Source organism: Gracilinanus agilis, chromosome 2, assembly GCF_016433145.1.
Source record: "Gracilinanus agilis isolate LMUSP501 chromosome 2, AgileGrace, whole genome shotgun sequence".
NCBI classification, from domain to species: Eukaryota; Metazoa; Chordata; class Mammalia; order Didelphimorphia; family Didelphidae; genus Gracilinanus; species Gracilinanus agilis.
In genome coordinates, this window is record NC_058131.1 from 434,333,413 (window position 1) to 434,347,043 (window position 13,631).

The 13,631-nt window shown below is 33.0% G+C and overlaps 1 protein-coding gene across 1 annotated transcript in view; it reads left to right on the forward strand.

Moving 5' to 3' along the window:
* TXNDC16 (thioredoxin domain containing 16) overlaps positions 1-13,631 on the forward strand; it is a 122,120-nt gene that overhangs the window by 90,373 nt on the left and 18,116 nt on the right. Inside the window, exons 15-17 of the mRNA XM_044664718.1 lie at positions 8,257-8,425; positions 8,775-8,911; positions 11,686-11,770. Of these exons, the coding sequence (XP_044520653.1) occupies positions 8,257-8,425; positions 8,775-8,911; positions 11,686-11,770 (391 nt within the window). The remainder of the gene's footprint in view (positions 1-8,256; positions 8,426-8,774; positions 8,912-11,685; positions 11,771-13,631) is intronic.

Here is a 13,631-nt window from a genome sequence, read left to right on the forward strand (position 1 = left end):
AAAAGAGGAGTCTCAGATTTTTATCTATTCTCTTATTGGCTTCCCACATATTCTCCCTTTTCTTTTAAATTGAAAAGGGCATCCACCTGTTGGGCTGTGTGAATTTCTCTTATGAGGGCCAAGGGAAACTTTTAAGTTACACAAATTTGGGGATGAAAAGAAAAGAGGACAAAAACAATGATCCAATGATTGCTAGGCGCATTGACAAAAAGCCAATTAGGGGGCAGTCCCCTTTGGCACAAGAGTATACATTTAAAACAAATGCATTCAATTCCCCATAGTTCAAGCAACTGCACCCCAAAGTTCATTTTGGATCTTCTTGATGCAGTGTAGGTCTCTGCAGGCATCTTCATAGTATCTTCTTTCGAACAGGTTCATCGTCTGGATTCTGGGGAGATGGCAAATTTCTTATCCTGAAATTACTCTCAAAAGAATTTAAACTTTATATTATAGATTATAGAACATACATTCTCCTCTGAAGAGGGTTAAGGCAAACATCCAGATCAGTTAAGGATACATGGCTGAGTTTTGGAGTTGTGTGAATCAATTGTCAAAAGAAATTTAAAAAATTTTAAAATTCCAAAGAAAATAGAGAAAAAAAAATAAGTTGTGAATGATATGTAAAAAATATCAAAGTCTTATGTGCAAAAATGTAGGAAAAATTAAACTTATAGCAGGTCCTTGTATCAAGGCCCAAGTAAAGTGATTTAAGCAATGGTGCAATTACCCATTTAGAAGCCAGGTCTATAGAAAGTTACCACACTTATAAGAAAAAGAAAAGGACCAAATTTTTTGTGAGAAAGGGAAGTGTCTTTCCCTGGTCTGATTTGCCTGCACTTGAGCCAGGATGATGGCCAATCTTTGGTACTTAACCTAGGATGAAGTTCAAGGAAGTCCAGCCTCTAACATATGTCAGAAAAGCTGCAACCCCGAACCCAGTCGCTAAGTTTAAGTCCTTCAGTATTGGCATGAGAAAGTTTTGTCAATCCTTCTTGGATTGGTATGATCTTTTTTTGACCTTGTAGTGCTAGGCCCTGTGCAGTTTCTTACCAATCCCATTGGACTGGGTGGTCTCCTTGACCTTGTGGCTCTTTTGTTCTCTTCTCCTGTAATCAGACAGAATCATTAATTGTAGCCCCATAATATTTACCAATTCATGGCAGGTTTCCATAGACTTAAGGCTTTGTGGGTATGTTTTAATATTAAAATTATATTACTGTGAAATGAAAAAGGATTAACATTGATTTTCTGTACTTTAAGTATAAAAAATAAGAAAAAGGGAAAACATCAATTATTCTATAAAAAATGAAAAGGAAAAGCAATAAGAAAATTAAAAATTCAGGAAAAATACAATGTTTTTTAAGTAAAAAAAAAGTTTTAAAATTCAAAATTATATATATAGTTTAGATTTAGTGAAATGTCTTTTACCCAAAACTCAGATCCATTTCCTGTATGAATAAAACAAAACCTTGATCCCCATATTATAATTCTGGGGTATTATTTGTTTCTTCGTATCTGTAATTAGCTATTCCAATTGATGGTCAGAAATTAAACAAATAAATTAATGTACAAGAGATTCAAACTAACTTTCATTGAAACAACACTTGGGATGGGTACAGTTTCTTTAGTAAACAATGGAACATATTGGCTTGCTTTACATATTCAAATTTCTGGGGCTTCAATTATTATGTTACTTTGCTTTGAATATGGCAAAAGGAGGGAAGGGAGTATAATATTGTTTGACTTGAGGTAAGAGTCAAGGATTATTTATCAATGATATCTTTCTTTTGAATGGTGAATCCAAATCAATAATCCATAAATGAGTAATATCAGTTGTAAATCCAATGACTTTTACCTTAAATAGTAATTGTTACCAATAGCATTTGAAAGTTTTCCAAGATTTACATACCCAATGAAAAATTATAATGTTACAAAATATGATAAACAAATTTTCTTTTTCAATAATTTCTCAATGAATAAATTATCTAGTAATTCTTTTCTGTAATATAGAAAAGAGTGAACAACTTTGCTTGGAATTAAGTTTTCATCAATGTTATCTTGAATAGAGAGGGTTAAAGCAGAGGCTGGTTATTCTCTTAATTTATTGAAATAGTCAGTTTACTTTAAACTTTTAGTTCATAATACCAATCATATATTATTGTAAATAGACATGATCAATTTTTAACAAATAGCTTTTACACATAGTTTACATTTGAACATGTGGTTTCAGTTTTCACAAAGTAAAGTACATGTTTTGATAACATTCAATAACAATTTTGTTAAAACCCAATATTTGTATCAGCGTTGTTTGCAAAATTATTGTCCACATAACCTCAAAATTCAATGAGACTGCTAATTACCCCTTTAAGTTCTAAATTTATTGTAAGGAAGGAGTTAATAAGTTTGTTAGAAGTTCTAAGTTTTTAAAAGTAAGGAAAATTCCTTTTTTCTGTAGTAGTTTTTTCTTTTTTTTTCCTCTGACTAAATGATTGTACTTGTAAGATTTATATGTTTTGATTTTGATACAAAATTACTCTTCAAAGGTTATTGATTTTAAAACTTCAAAATTTTCAACCAGGTACCTTAGAATATTCTACAAATAATAGTCTTTACAAATAATAGTCTTATTTCAGGTAGCTTATGATTATTGAGATGATCAATATTTCTATTTAAATGCATTCTTCAATTACACTGTTATAATATTGAGAAATTTGTTAATTAGTTATTATTGCATCAACATCACTACAAAGTAAAAGATATTATAATAATATTAATGCCATCACAATCAAGTACATATTAACAATGATATCAAATTATTATGAGGGTTCTGCGTTTTGTTATAATTGTACATTCTGGATTTGAATATATTACTACAAATCACAAATATTATGTGAATACAATCAATTCAATTAACCTTTAAATACAAGTGAAATAGTGAACATAGGAGACATAATTTGACTAGGATCTAGTAACTTAAATCATAAATTTAAGTTGTCACAATAATTATTATTGCATTTTCTAATATTATTTGAAATAGAGATGACTACTTAAGCTGAACCAGATTTCTGAAGGTTACAAAATTAACATTAGCTTCTTACTAATTGTTTCACTTTACTGAGTTTGAGTTAGTAAAAATTGTTGCTGAAAATATTTATAGTCAGAGACTCTCCCTCCTATATGTAGAAGGGGTTAAATTATTTTTGAAACATGTCCAAGGCTGCAGCCACTTTTCAAGCTGCTGTGCTCTTTAACTCTTTAGTTACTGCATTTATAAAATTTGCCTCATTATTTTAAAACCTTGATGATTTATCACTTCCAGATGAATATTAATTTAAACTTCACTATATCCAAATTGTCCCTGATTAAAACTTCTTAACAAGGTTTCCTACATATACCAGTTATTCTTTCAGACCTCTGCTTAAAAAAGAATAAAACCTGTAGTCTGGCTTTTCCATACCTTAGGACAAATCTACATACCTGATTAAATATTTCTTTTAAATCATGAACTAGTATCCTTATATAATTTGCACTTATCATTTGCAATCCTCAAATTCAGTTTGATAAGCATTTTTGGCAAATTTGATTATTTTAATCCATATTTTACACACTGCAAGTCTTAATAGATAAGTTCTTCAATATAAAGTTTGTGCATATTTAAAATTAACTGAAATTCCATTTTCTAACTGGTAGTCAATAGATTTATACTATACCATCAGTATCTATTCAAATTCTTAGCAAACATGTATCCTAATGAATTAGAGAAAGGGCTGTGAGTTTCGAGAAAAAGGAACTATGTTTTTTGACTTTCCAAAATTATTTCTTGCTAAACTGAGGCAGCATGGATGATTCAATTTTGGCTTAAAGTTTTCTTATGAACCATTCTCTGTTTAAAGGGGTCTAATTACAAAATATAAGTCAATGGCATTGTTCTAATAATTTATGTTAAGATTTTCACTAACTTCAGTGTGATTAATGGTAGATTAAACTTGTGGCAGTCCAAAAAGTTTTTACCACTCTCAGTTAAGCATTTCGGAGAACTGATGATTCTGATTAGCTAAAAAGGTTTTAAATTGCACTTCTGAACCTCAGTACACAGTTCAGAATCACTGCCTTTTCTGTCTGAATAAAATTTTTTAGATTGCATTTAGAATCCTTGTTAAATTTGATTAAATATATATCTCAGTATTTAACCTGTTGATAGAATTTGGTGGTGGGATCAAATCTGTCCCCTGTTATTGTCTTACTATTTCTTTGTTCCCTTTCTTATGGCCAGTAAGAAATGGAAGAAGAAATGTAGACAAATTATCTTGTTGATTCTCGCCTTAATGAGAGCAGAGAATATGATTTCATTTAATCAATTAAATTCTTTTAGAGTTTAAAACACTCAGAAATCCATTGGAGATGTTATTTTTCTGAATTTTTCAAACTCCTCTGTCTGTCTTTCCCATTCCTCCGGAATGAATGAGAAAGAGAGAGATTTATTTTCTCCAAAATTCCATTGTGATCACAGACATACAAAACCATTACCAACAGATTATAGACACATAAACACAACATATAGACACACAGACTGTTCAACGACATTTCCCGGGCATTTCACGCATACTCTAACAACTCTAACAAATATAAGACATCCTATCAAAGATCAATAAATCACATCTTATGTGGCAAAAGAAATCTGGAGAAAAAAGAAAGTTTATTATTCAGAAAATTGATTAACTCTAGCAAGGAACTGGCTAAACTAGGATGAATTCTTGGATTAAATTTAGTCATTGGTGGGGCCGGTAGTTGGCCTCCTTTCCTTCTTCCCTGAAATTTCTTCTCAGGTAATCTGTAACCATTTCGATGGAATTTGGAATTACAACTTTTCCTCCAGTGGTTACCTTTCTCACATCTGGGACACAAAGAGTTAGGGGCATTGGAACAAGAGCCTTTTATAGCCTTTGAGCCTTTAATCATTTCAGAATATGTTTTTCCTTTCAGGGCCGCCGCAATGACTATACCCTGCATATATGCTGGAGTAAAGTCCTCACAAGCTTTCACATAGTCACTAATAGTCCCAGATTCTTTAACATTTTGAAGCATGCTCTGACACATATTATTGGCATTGTCATAGGCAAACTTTCTGACTATTATCCGTATTGCATATTCATCAATTGTATATTTTTTTACCTCCTGATTTAACCTTTCTACAAAATCTGAGTATCTTTCCTCTGATCCTTGTCTAATCTCGGCCAAACCTGTAGACAGTTTCTTAGTTACTGGGATCCTTTTCCAAGCCTCTAAGGCACACTTCGTACATTGAATTAGAGCTTCTCTAGGTAAATTAATCTGAACAGCATGTAATTCCCATTCATCTATTCCAAGTAACATTTCTTTAGTAACTCTGATGCCCTGTTTCTTATTAATGGCTGCCTTCTGTTTTGCCAATTCATCAAATTCTGATTTCCAAAAGAGGTAGTCCCCTGCAGCAAGGGAATATTTTGAGGTCTGAATCCAATCAAAGGGGGTCATCCAAATTGTCCCCAAAGTTTCCACCAAATTTAAAGTGTATGGAGAAGCAGGACCATATGAAGCACAAGCTGTTTTAATTTCTTTTAACACTTTGTAGGGAAGAGGCTCCCATGTAGGAGCTACTTCTTCATCATCATCCAATTCATCTGCTCTAAAAATAACTGGGAAACAGAATGACATGTCTCCATCCTTTCGAGCATTTTTTAGGGCTTCTTTAAACCCTATATTCGGGGGTTGTGGCTGCAGAGTTGGAGTTTCAAGCGGCAGAGGCTCCTCTGCTTTTATCTCTCTTTCCTCTTTTGAAGAGAGGTTTTTAGGTGGGGGAAGGTCTGCTAGTGACTTTTTCATTCGAATTTTAAAGCTTCGTTTTGATTTACTATGAGCTTTTTCCTCCTCCTCTGATTCACTGAAATCTTAAAGATTTCATTCTCTTCTTTCTGACCAGATAACAAAGTTGTTTTTTCAGCAGCCGATGAAATTTTTTCTGACATTTGTTCTGATCCGTGCTCAGTATAATAATTTTTTAAATTATTGCCAACTTTTTGCCAGAATTCTAAGGGAATCGGGTTACAATTTTCAATAAGATCAAGAAATTTAGTGAGTTGTTCTTTACTAACTTTTACTCCCCATTTTCTGAGGATGTGCTTAGTTATATCAATTAAAAGAGTTCTTTCCTTTGATTCACTGTGTCCCATCCTGTTAATCTATTCTTTTACTTCTAGTGTCTTCCCTTAAGGGGAGAGTTCTGAAAACTCTGGATTTCTTGCCCTTCTTCGGACAGAAACTAAACTGTCGTAATTTGGGAGTTGTCTGAGGGGGAGGGCAAATATTTACCTGAATCCAGCGATCCAAGGTACCTGTTCAGGCGCCAATTGTGGAGATCTCTTTATCATCTCTGATAATCTGATGACAGTTTAGTTGATAAGGAAATAAGGACAGGACAAGGGAAATGTCTTTTACTTCATGCTTCCAGCTCTGGCTCCAGGAGCATGGAGTTTATTATATATATTTCAAGACTCATTTCACACAAAAGAACCCCTCTCCCCCTGGAAACTTTGCAGATGCGCAGAAGTAACAAATTATATCACATCAAAACACAAAATATTGGCTTCAGAATACACCAAGGCCAAGGCTGAATTTTTACTAGGTTCTTATCAGAAAGCCAAGTTGGGGAGTATCTTGGCCTTAGCTATAACAGGCAGCAGCATTCCTTGCTGTGTTAACAATGTTAACCCTTTAAATTCAGGTTTGATAGGAACTTAAAGCTTTTCAGTAAGGCCGTAATACTTTTCAAGAAGAAATCACAAGGATCACAAAAGGAGTCAAAAGAGGAGTCTCAGATTTTTATCTATTCTCTTATTGGCTTCCCACACTAAAGTAGGAGAATGGTAGAGGCTAAGCAATTGGGATTAAGTGATTTGCCCAGGATCATACAGCTAGCAAGTATGTGAGGTCAGATTTTATCCCAGGTTCTCCCACCTCCAGGCCTGGCAATCTATCCACTGTGCCATCTTAGTTGTCCCACAAATTAATTTTTGATCCCTAAAGTGATCAGTGTAATGTTTTGGGGAAGCGTGGGAGTGATGAATAAGCACTTTAAAGATGAACATTTTTGGAGGGGCAGCTGGGTAGCTCAGTGGATTGAGAGTCAGGCCTAGAGACGGGAGGTCCTAGGTTCAAGTCCGGCCTCAGACACTTCCCAGCTGTGTGACCCTGGGCAAGTCACTTGACCCCCATTGCCCACCCTTACCACTCTTCCACCTAGGATCCAATACACAGAAGTTAAGGGTTTAAAAAAAAAAAGATGAACATTTTTCATTGTTAAGGATTTTACCTTATAGAGGTTTACTTTTATCCTTTGTCTTCTTACATCCATTGGATTCCACATCTGGTGCAGAATTCCATTTTTTTTAAATGTTAGGTTTTTGTTTATTTGTTTTGTTTTTTGAGAATTAGTGAGGACTAAGGAAATTTTCTATTCCATCATCTTGTTTGTCATATGACTTGGAAGTTCTTTCATTTAATCTTTATGTTAGATGTTACTAACTGATATTTGAGAAAAAATTAATTTTTGAGACTCTTTGTGGTGAGTTTCCATAATCTTTGCTGCCTATGAGGCAGTGGTTGGCACATCACTTGAGCTTAGGAATTCTGAGCTTCATTGAGCTAAACATATCAGGTGTCTACACTTGAACCTTGGGAGCAGTAGCCAAAAGGATGTCTAAAAAAGAGGTAAACCAGCCTAGATCCGAAAGGGAGCAGGTCAGAACTTCTTTACTAACTAGTAAAATAGGATAAGGCCTGAGAGTGGCCACTGTACTTCTATCCTAGGTGAGATAGTGAGATCCTGTTCCAAAAAAATAAATTTCTGAGTAAAAATTCAATCTTAAGGTACAGATTTTTGACTCCTACACTTAACATTAATTTGAGGAACATTTAATAGACCCATTAATAAGTAGTTCTTAGGTGAATACAATCTAGAACTTTGGCAAATTTGACAAAGAATATTTAATCAAGAACAACTTTAATTTCTTCTTTCCATTTACTGAATTAAGCAATTATCATATTTTGTTATATTATTTATTTACTTGGTGCTCAAAATGCTTAAAAATCAAAATTCAAATTGTATCCCAAAAAATATCATAACATTTTATAAAGTACATACTCTGTTATCCAAAAGATTCTAAGTAGCTGTTTTTTGCCTTTAATAGCTAGAAAAAACATTATTTTTCTTCCATCTAGGAACATCCAATATGTTATTTGCTAGAGTCAACTGTGGAGATTGGTCTAATGTCTGTACAAAACAAAACATCATTGAATATCCTGTTGTAAAGATTTATAAGGAGGGAGAGAAGCCAGTTATTTATACTGGCATGCTAGAAACTGAGTATCTCCTAAAATTCATAAGATTGTAAGTATATACACTTCACTACTGGAATGTTGTAAAATCCTACAGAATTTTTAGGCAGATAGAACTTCTGCTTATGAGCCAATTGATTATGAATTTTTTAATTTGCAATTTTGAATGAGTAGAGAAAATCAGCAGGTAGAATAATTGAACAGAACAGAGAAGATTAAATGGAAATTTTTCTCACATTTCATCACTTTGTGGTCATTTTAAAGGAGCCAATATATTAAAACTGGCTGACTTTCAAAATAGTAATGTTTAGTTGTGTCTATAAAAATTTAATTTGCTTATTTTTAATAGACTGAAATATTACTTTTAAATAATTTAGAATATGGTTGTATGTATCATTCAGAAACAGAATTTCATGTCCATTGAAGATAATGACTATTGAAGAAGCAGAAGAATACTTAAATGGGGAATTATATAAAGAATTAACATCCTATTCTAGTGTGTCAGTTCTTGGAATATTTAGCTCAAACATGACAAAAGGTAAATATTATTTAAGAACTTGGTAATTAAATGTATTTTTGAAAGCTCATTGTTTAGTATTTGCTATTACTACTAGTGAAGTAATATTTGTAAAGTTCTTTGCAAACCTTAAAGTGTTATTTAAATGTTGGCTATTTTCATTTTTAGAATGTCTTTTCACTCTAAAATTGAAGCATTTCTCCGTGAAATTTAAAAAATATTTTTGTAAAATATTGTCAATTTTTGCTGTTTTCAAGATATTTAATAACCATTAATATTGTTCTCTTTAATCTAGTAAATTTATTAAAATATGTTCCTACTAAGACAAATACTACATAAAATGATTTAATTTTGTCTATGATAGATTTTAATGCCTTTTAAAAAGTATACTTTTAATAGCAATTTTTAAGAATAATAATGTAAGATTTTGCAGAGAAGCAATTGTATTTTCATTTCTCTATCTTTTGCTTCATTTAGACTTATACATCTTTGTCTTTATATAACCCATCTTATCATTATAGAGAATGCCACAAATTCTTCCAGTTACTGAAGGAATTGAGTAATTGGAGTGATTTAAGATTATTTATACTGAAAAATTTTTACTTTTCTCTTACCTTCTTCTCCTCTCCCCATGTTAAATGGTTTTTACCTCCAGGTGTTTCTTCCTCTAAAATATCTGCAATGCTTGACTTTCGAAACCCTGAATGGACACACTAGAAGTTTTTCCAGCTTTGTGTATGATCTGGCAGAGTTTGCAGAGATACCATTATCCTAAGAAAAAAAATTACCAATTTATTAGAGTTTTAAGTCAATTTATTGTCATACGTTAGCTTGAAAAACAAAAACACTATACCCTCCCTTTTCTGAATTCTCAATATATTGTTCCAAGCATTCTGAAAATTGGGAACCTTTCATTTTTATTATACAAAATTCAGCATTTGGCTCATTCTCAAATTTTTGTTTGTAGTGAATTTTTTATTTGGGTCATAGTTTTCTCTGCAAAAAGTATTTCCTATTGCTTACACTTGTTAAGATTGCTTTGAATTGAATAATTGGTGGAAATTGTTCAAAATGAAATGAAGAGTATAAATAGTGCTATCATAGGAAAAGTTCCAAAGTTCTCCTAAGGGAACATTTTAATTAGTTTTTAAGAGAAAAAAATATATAAAATTTTGCCATTAAAAAAATTAGAAGATCATTATCTTCATTTGTATTTCCTTCTTTGACAGAAAAATAACCTAGTTTTTCCAAAAGCAGTAGAAAAATCTTCCTAGTCCACATGACCATAGCATTGCAAAGGACCTTCTACATCATGGCTCCCTAACATGCTGAACTTCTTCCCCCTCATTTTTCTATCTGGGACAGTCCCTCACTTTCCCTTAAAAACAAATAGGTTTAAAATTGCCAAGTAAAGAAATAAAAATGTAGACCCTCAGAAATGTTATCAAAGAAAGATTTTTAAAATTTACAGAATTAACATTAGTGGAGGATTTTTATCATCTGCTCAGTTTAAAAGGTAACACAACAAGGACTCTAAACTAAAAGTCATGTGCCTGAATGATAGTGATACTAGAACAAATCTCCAACTGAGTTTTACCTCTTTAATGATATAATTAATTGATTGGTGTTTCAGAAACTTTAAGCTGTGTAAGTTGGTAGTATCCATTTCAACAAGCTATATCAGGATTTGGTTTAAATAATTCCAAGAGAATAAGAATCATATGATAGGTAGGATACCATTTTGAAATTTAGAATTATTCTTACTCTTAAGACCTGAATAGAAGGATTTTGAGGTAACTTATGTGGTGGTAAGAAAACTTGCCCCAAAGAAATCTTCTCTCTAAATACTGATAACCTGAAATTTTATAGTTAGAGGTTCATCCCTTTAGATTAATGGGTTTTTTTTGGATTATTAAAATACAAATGCCACTAGGAAGGGAAATATTTTAAACTAACATCATTTATATGTTTATCAGAATAAATTTCAGATTGTTATATGAAAGTAAAAGAGGCATCAGTTGAGCAAGTTACCAGATCACTTGAACTCAAAAGAGTTCTGACCTATAGTGGGCTATGGTGGTCAGGCATGAAGAATATGGGGTTTGAGAAGGCAAATATTACAAGTATCTTAAAGGGAAAAGCTAAAGATAATAGCCATTTAATGGGGGTGGTAGTGGTGGAGGGGAGAAATACAGTGGTGATTATAATAGCTATTAAAAAAACTTTAAATAATAGCTATTTTAACACTGTAATACAAAGTTATTTTATAAGAAGACATTTTTTACAGTCTCTAAAGTAAATTTTTCCTCACATCAAATATAAAATAAATATTGATTTCTTCTTTACTCTTTTGGGGTTGGCCAGCTAACACAATCAGCATAATCTGAAAGGAGGATTGTGAGTGAATACAGCATCCATCTGAATCTGAGGTTACAGTTGATAAAGAAAGATCTATGAAGAAAGGTGTGGATGTGGGGTCCCAGGTCAGCGTTGTGACAGATAGGATGGGGAGTGGCAACTGATAGGAGGAAACAGGTAGAAGAGAGTGAAGGAATAAAAATATTAGGATCAAATTTTTTTGGTACAGAAAGATCATTAGACTTCTGGCTGTGTTAACACAGTATTAAAAATGTGCTGTTAAAAAATCGTTAAGATATTGGCATTCAAATGTCTCAATTTCTCTTATTTTAATGGAAAGAAATACAAATATTTATAAATTAATTCATCATATTAATAATGTTACATAATTTGAAAGGGTACATTTAAAATTTTTGTGTATTTTTCTATGTTTCTAGAAAAAGAAAATTTTATTGAAGCAGGAAATAGACTAAAAGGTTATGTCATCACTGGATTCTATTCTGAAGAAGATGCTTTGATCCTGTAAGTTTTTTTCAGTTTTAATAAACACTTGAAAATGAAGTAATTATTTCAAAATCTCTCTGATTCTGATTATATGATTTTCCAGGAAACAGTTGAACACAGAATAGTAGTATAGCAAGTTTGGATTTCCCTTCAGGAATATTGGAAAGGTAGTTGTGTACTGAAATACTAGATAAGTTAGACATTTTATCTGTTCTCTTAATTCAGTCCAAGGTCACCACTAAAATAATCCTGTTTTGTTTTGTCTTCACCTTCCTGATTTTTCTAACCGTCTACATTTTGTTCTGCCATTTTTAGGGGCAATGACCAGAGTTGAGTAGATTTAGGAGCTCTTCTGGCCATATAAAGAAGTTTTTGTGATCACTGAAATTCATAACTTTATTGTTCTCCAAAGTCTGTCATCTCTAGGGCTATAATGTAATCTTCTCTGGTACCCTATACTTGTAATACCTACGATTATTTATAAGTTTCACTTGTAGAATGAAGTGTTTAACTGCCAACAGGGGCAGGTTGGTAATACTTTTTATTTTACACTATTTCCTCCCTCCCTCCCCACCTCTTTTTTTCTCCTTCTCCCTCCTCACCTCTTTCTTTCTCCTTCTCCCTCACTCTCTCTCTTCCTCCCACCCTCCCTCTCTATCTTTCTTTCTTCTCCTCCCTCCCTCTCTCTTTTTCTCTCATTCACTTATTCATCCTTTCTTCCTCCCCAACTTACTTCCTTTATTTCTTTTTTCCTATTTTACCTAGGCTAAAAGTATAGGGGCTGTTTACTGATAGCATAATTCCACTACCAATGATTTGACCTGCTTTGTTTTTTATCTGAGTGAATTTACCCTTTCTTAAATAAACCTGTTGGTCCCCCTAGTCATAGGATACTGATACCAGACTTCATGTGGACATTTGATCATCATAGTCCCTGTGGCTCAGAACTCCTTATATCCCAAGAAATCTGTCACCTTCAGCTTCATTATTGGGAATTATAGGCATATGCCACCATTCCTGGCTCTATTTATTTAAAGATATTTCTATACCATTTAGTCTTAAGTACAGTTCAAATTTTGATACCTCAGATGGTCTAAGGCAGTCATAGTGAACCTTTTAGAGACTGAGTGGCCAAACTGTAACCCTCATGCTGTGTGTGAGGCCCTCCTCCCCGCACTTTACCCCAGACAGGGAAGGAGGAAGTGCTCCCATTGGGCTGCTGTGCAGAGGAGCTGGGGTGGGGTGGGGGAGTGAGAAATGTCTTCAGGTATATGTGTAGAGAGGAGGGGGAGCAGCCCCCTCCAGCACACATGCCATAGGTTCTTGGGTCTAAGGTTTTTTTGTGCTGGAGGATTATATTTTTCATGATTAGTTCTAGACTTTTTATTTATCCATCTTTCCATTATCTTAATCACCCATTCCATATTAATATCATATACAAACAATGGTGATGAAAATATTAAATCCTGGACCCAAAATTTCTCGAAATATCATCTTCCCTCTTTTGACTCATCTGTTAATAATAATGTCTCTTTGATCCTTAAGGCAATTATGTACTAATTTAGAGTGTGATTTTAACTTAAGATTTAAAAATAAACATTTGGTCTCTGAACAGTTTTTTGAATGATATTCGTGTTGCTCACTTCATTATATTTTTCTAATGTCTGGAATTTATTATGTGAATTAGTAATTTGCTTATATCTCAGGAAAAATTATATAGTACCTCATTACTGGCACAGAGTACTGTAGTTTTTCCCATTTAATTGAGAATTTGAGTGGATGGTAGTAAGCCAAGATAGATGAGGTTCTCTTCTCTGCCTAGAGTTTTCAGATCAGAAAGGCATTTGTTTTTGCCAGTATGCTGATGGTAGATATGTAT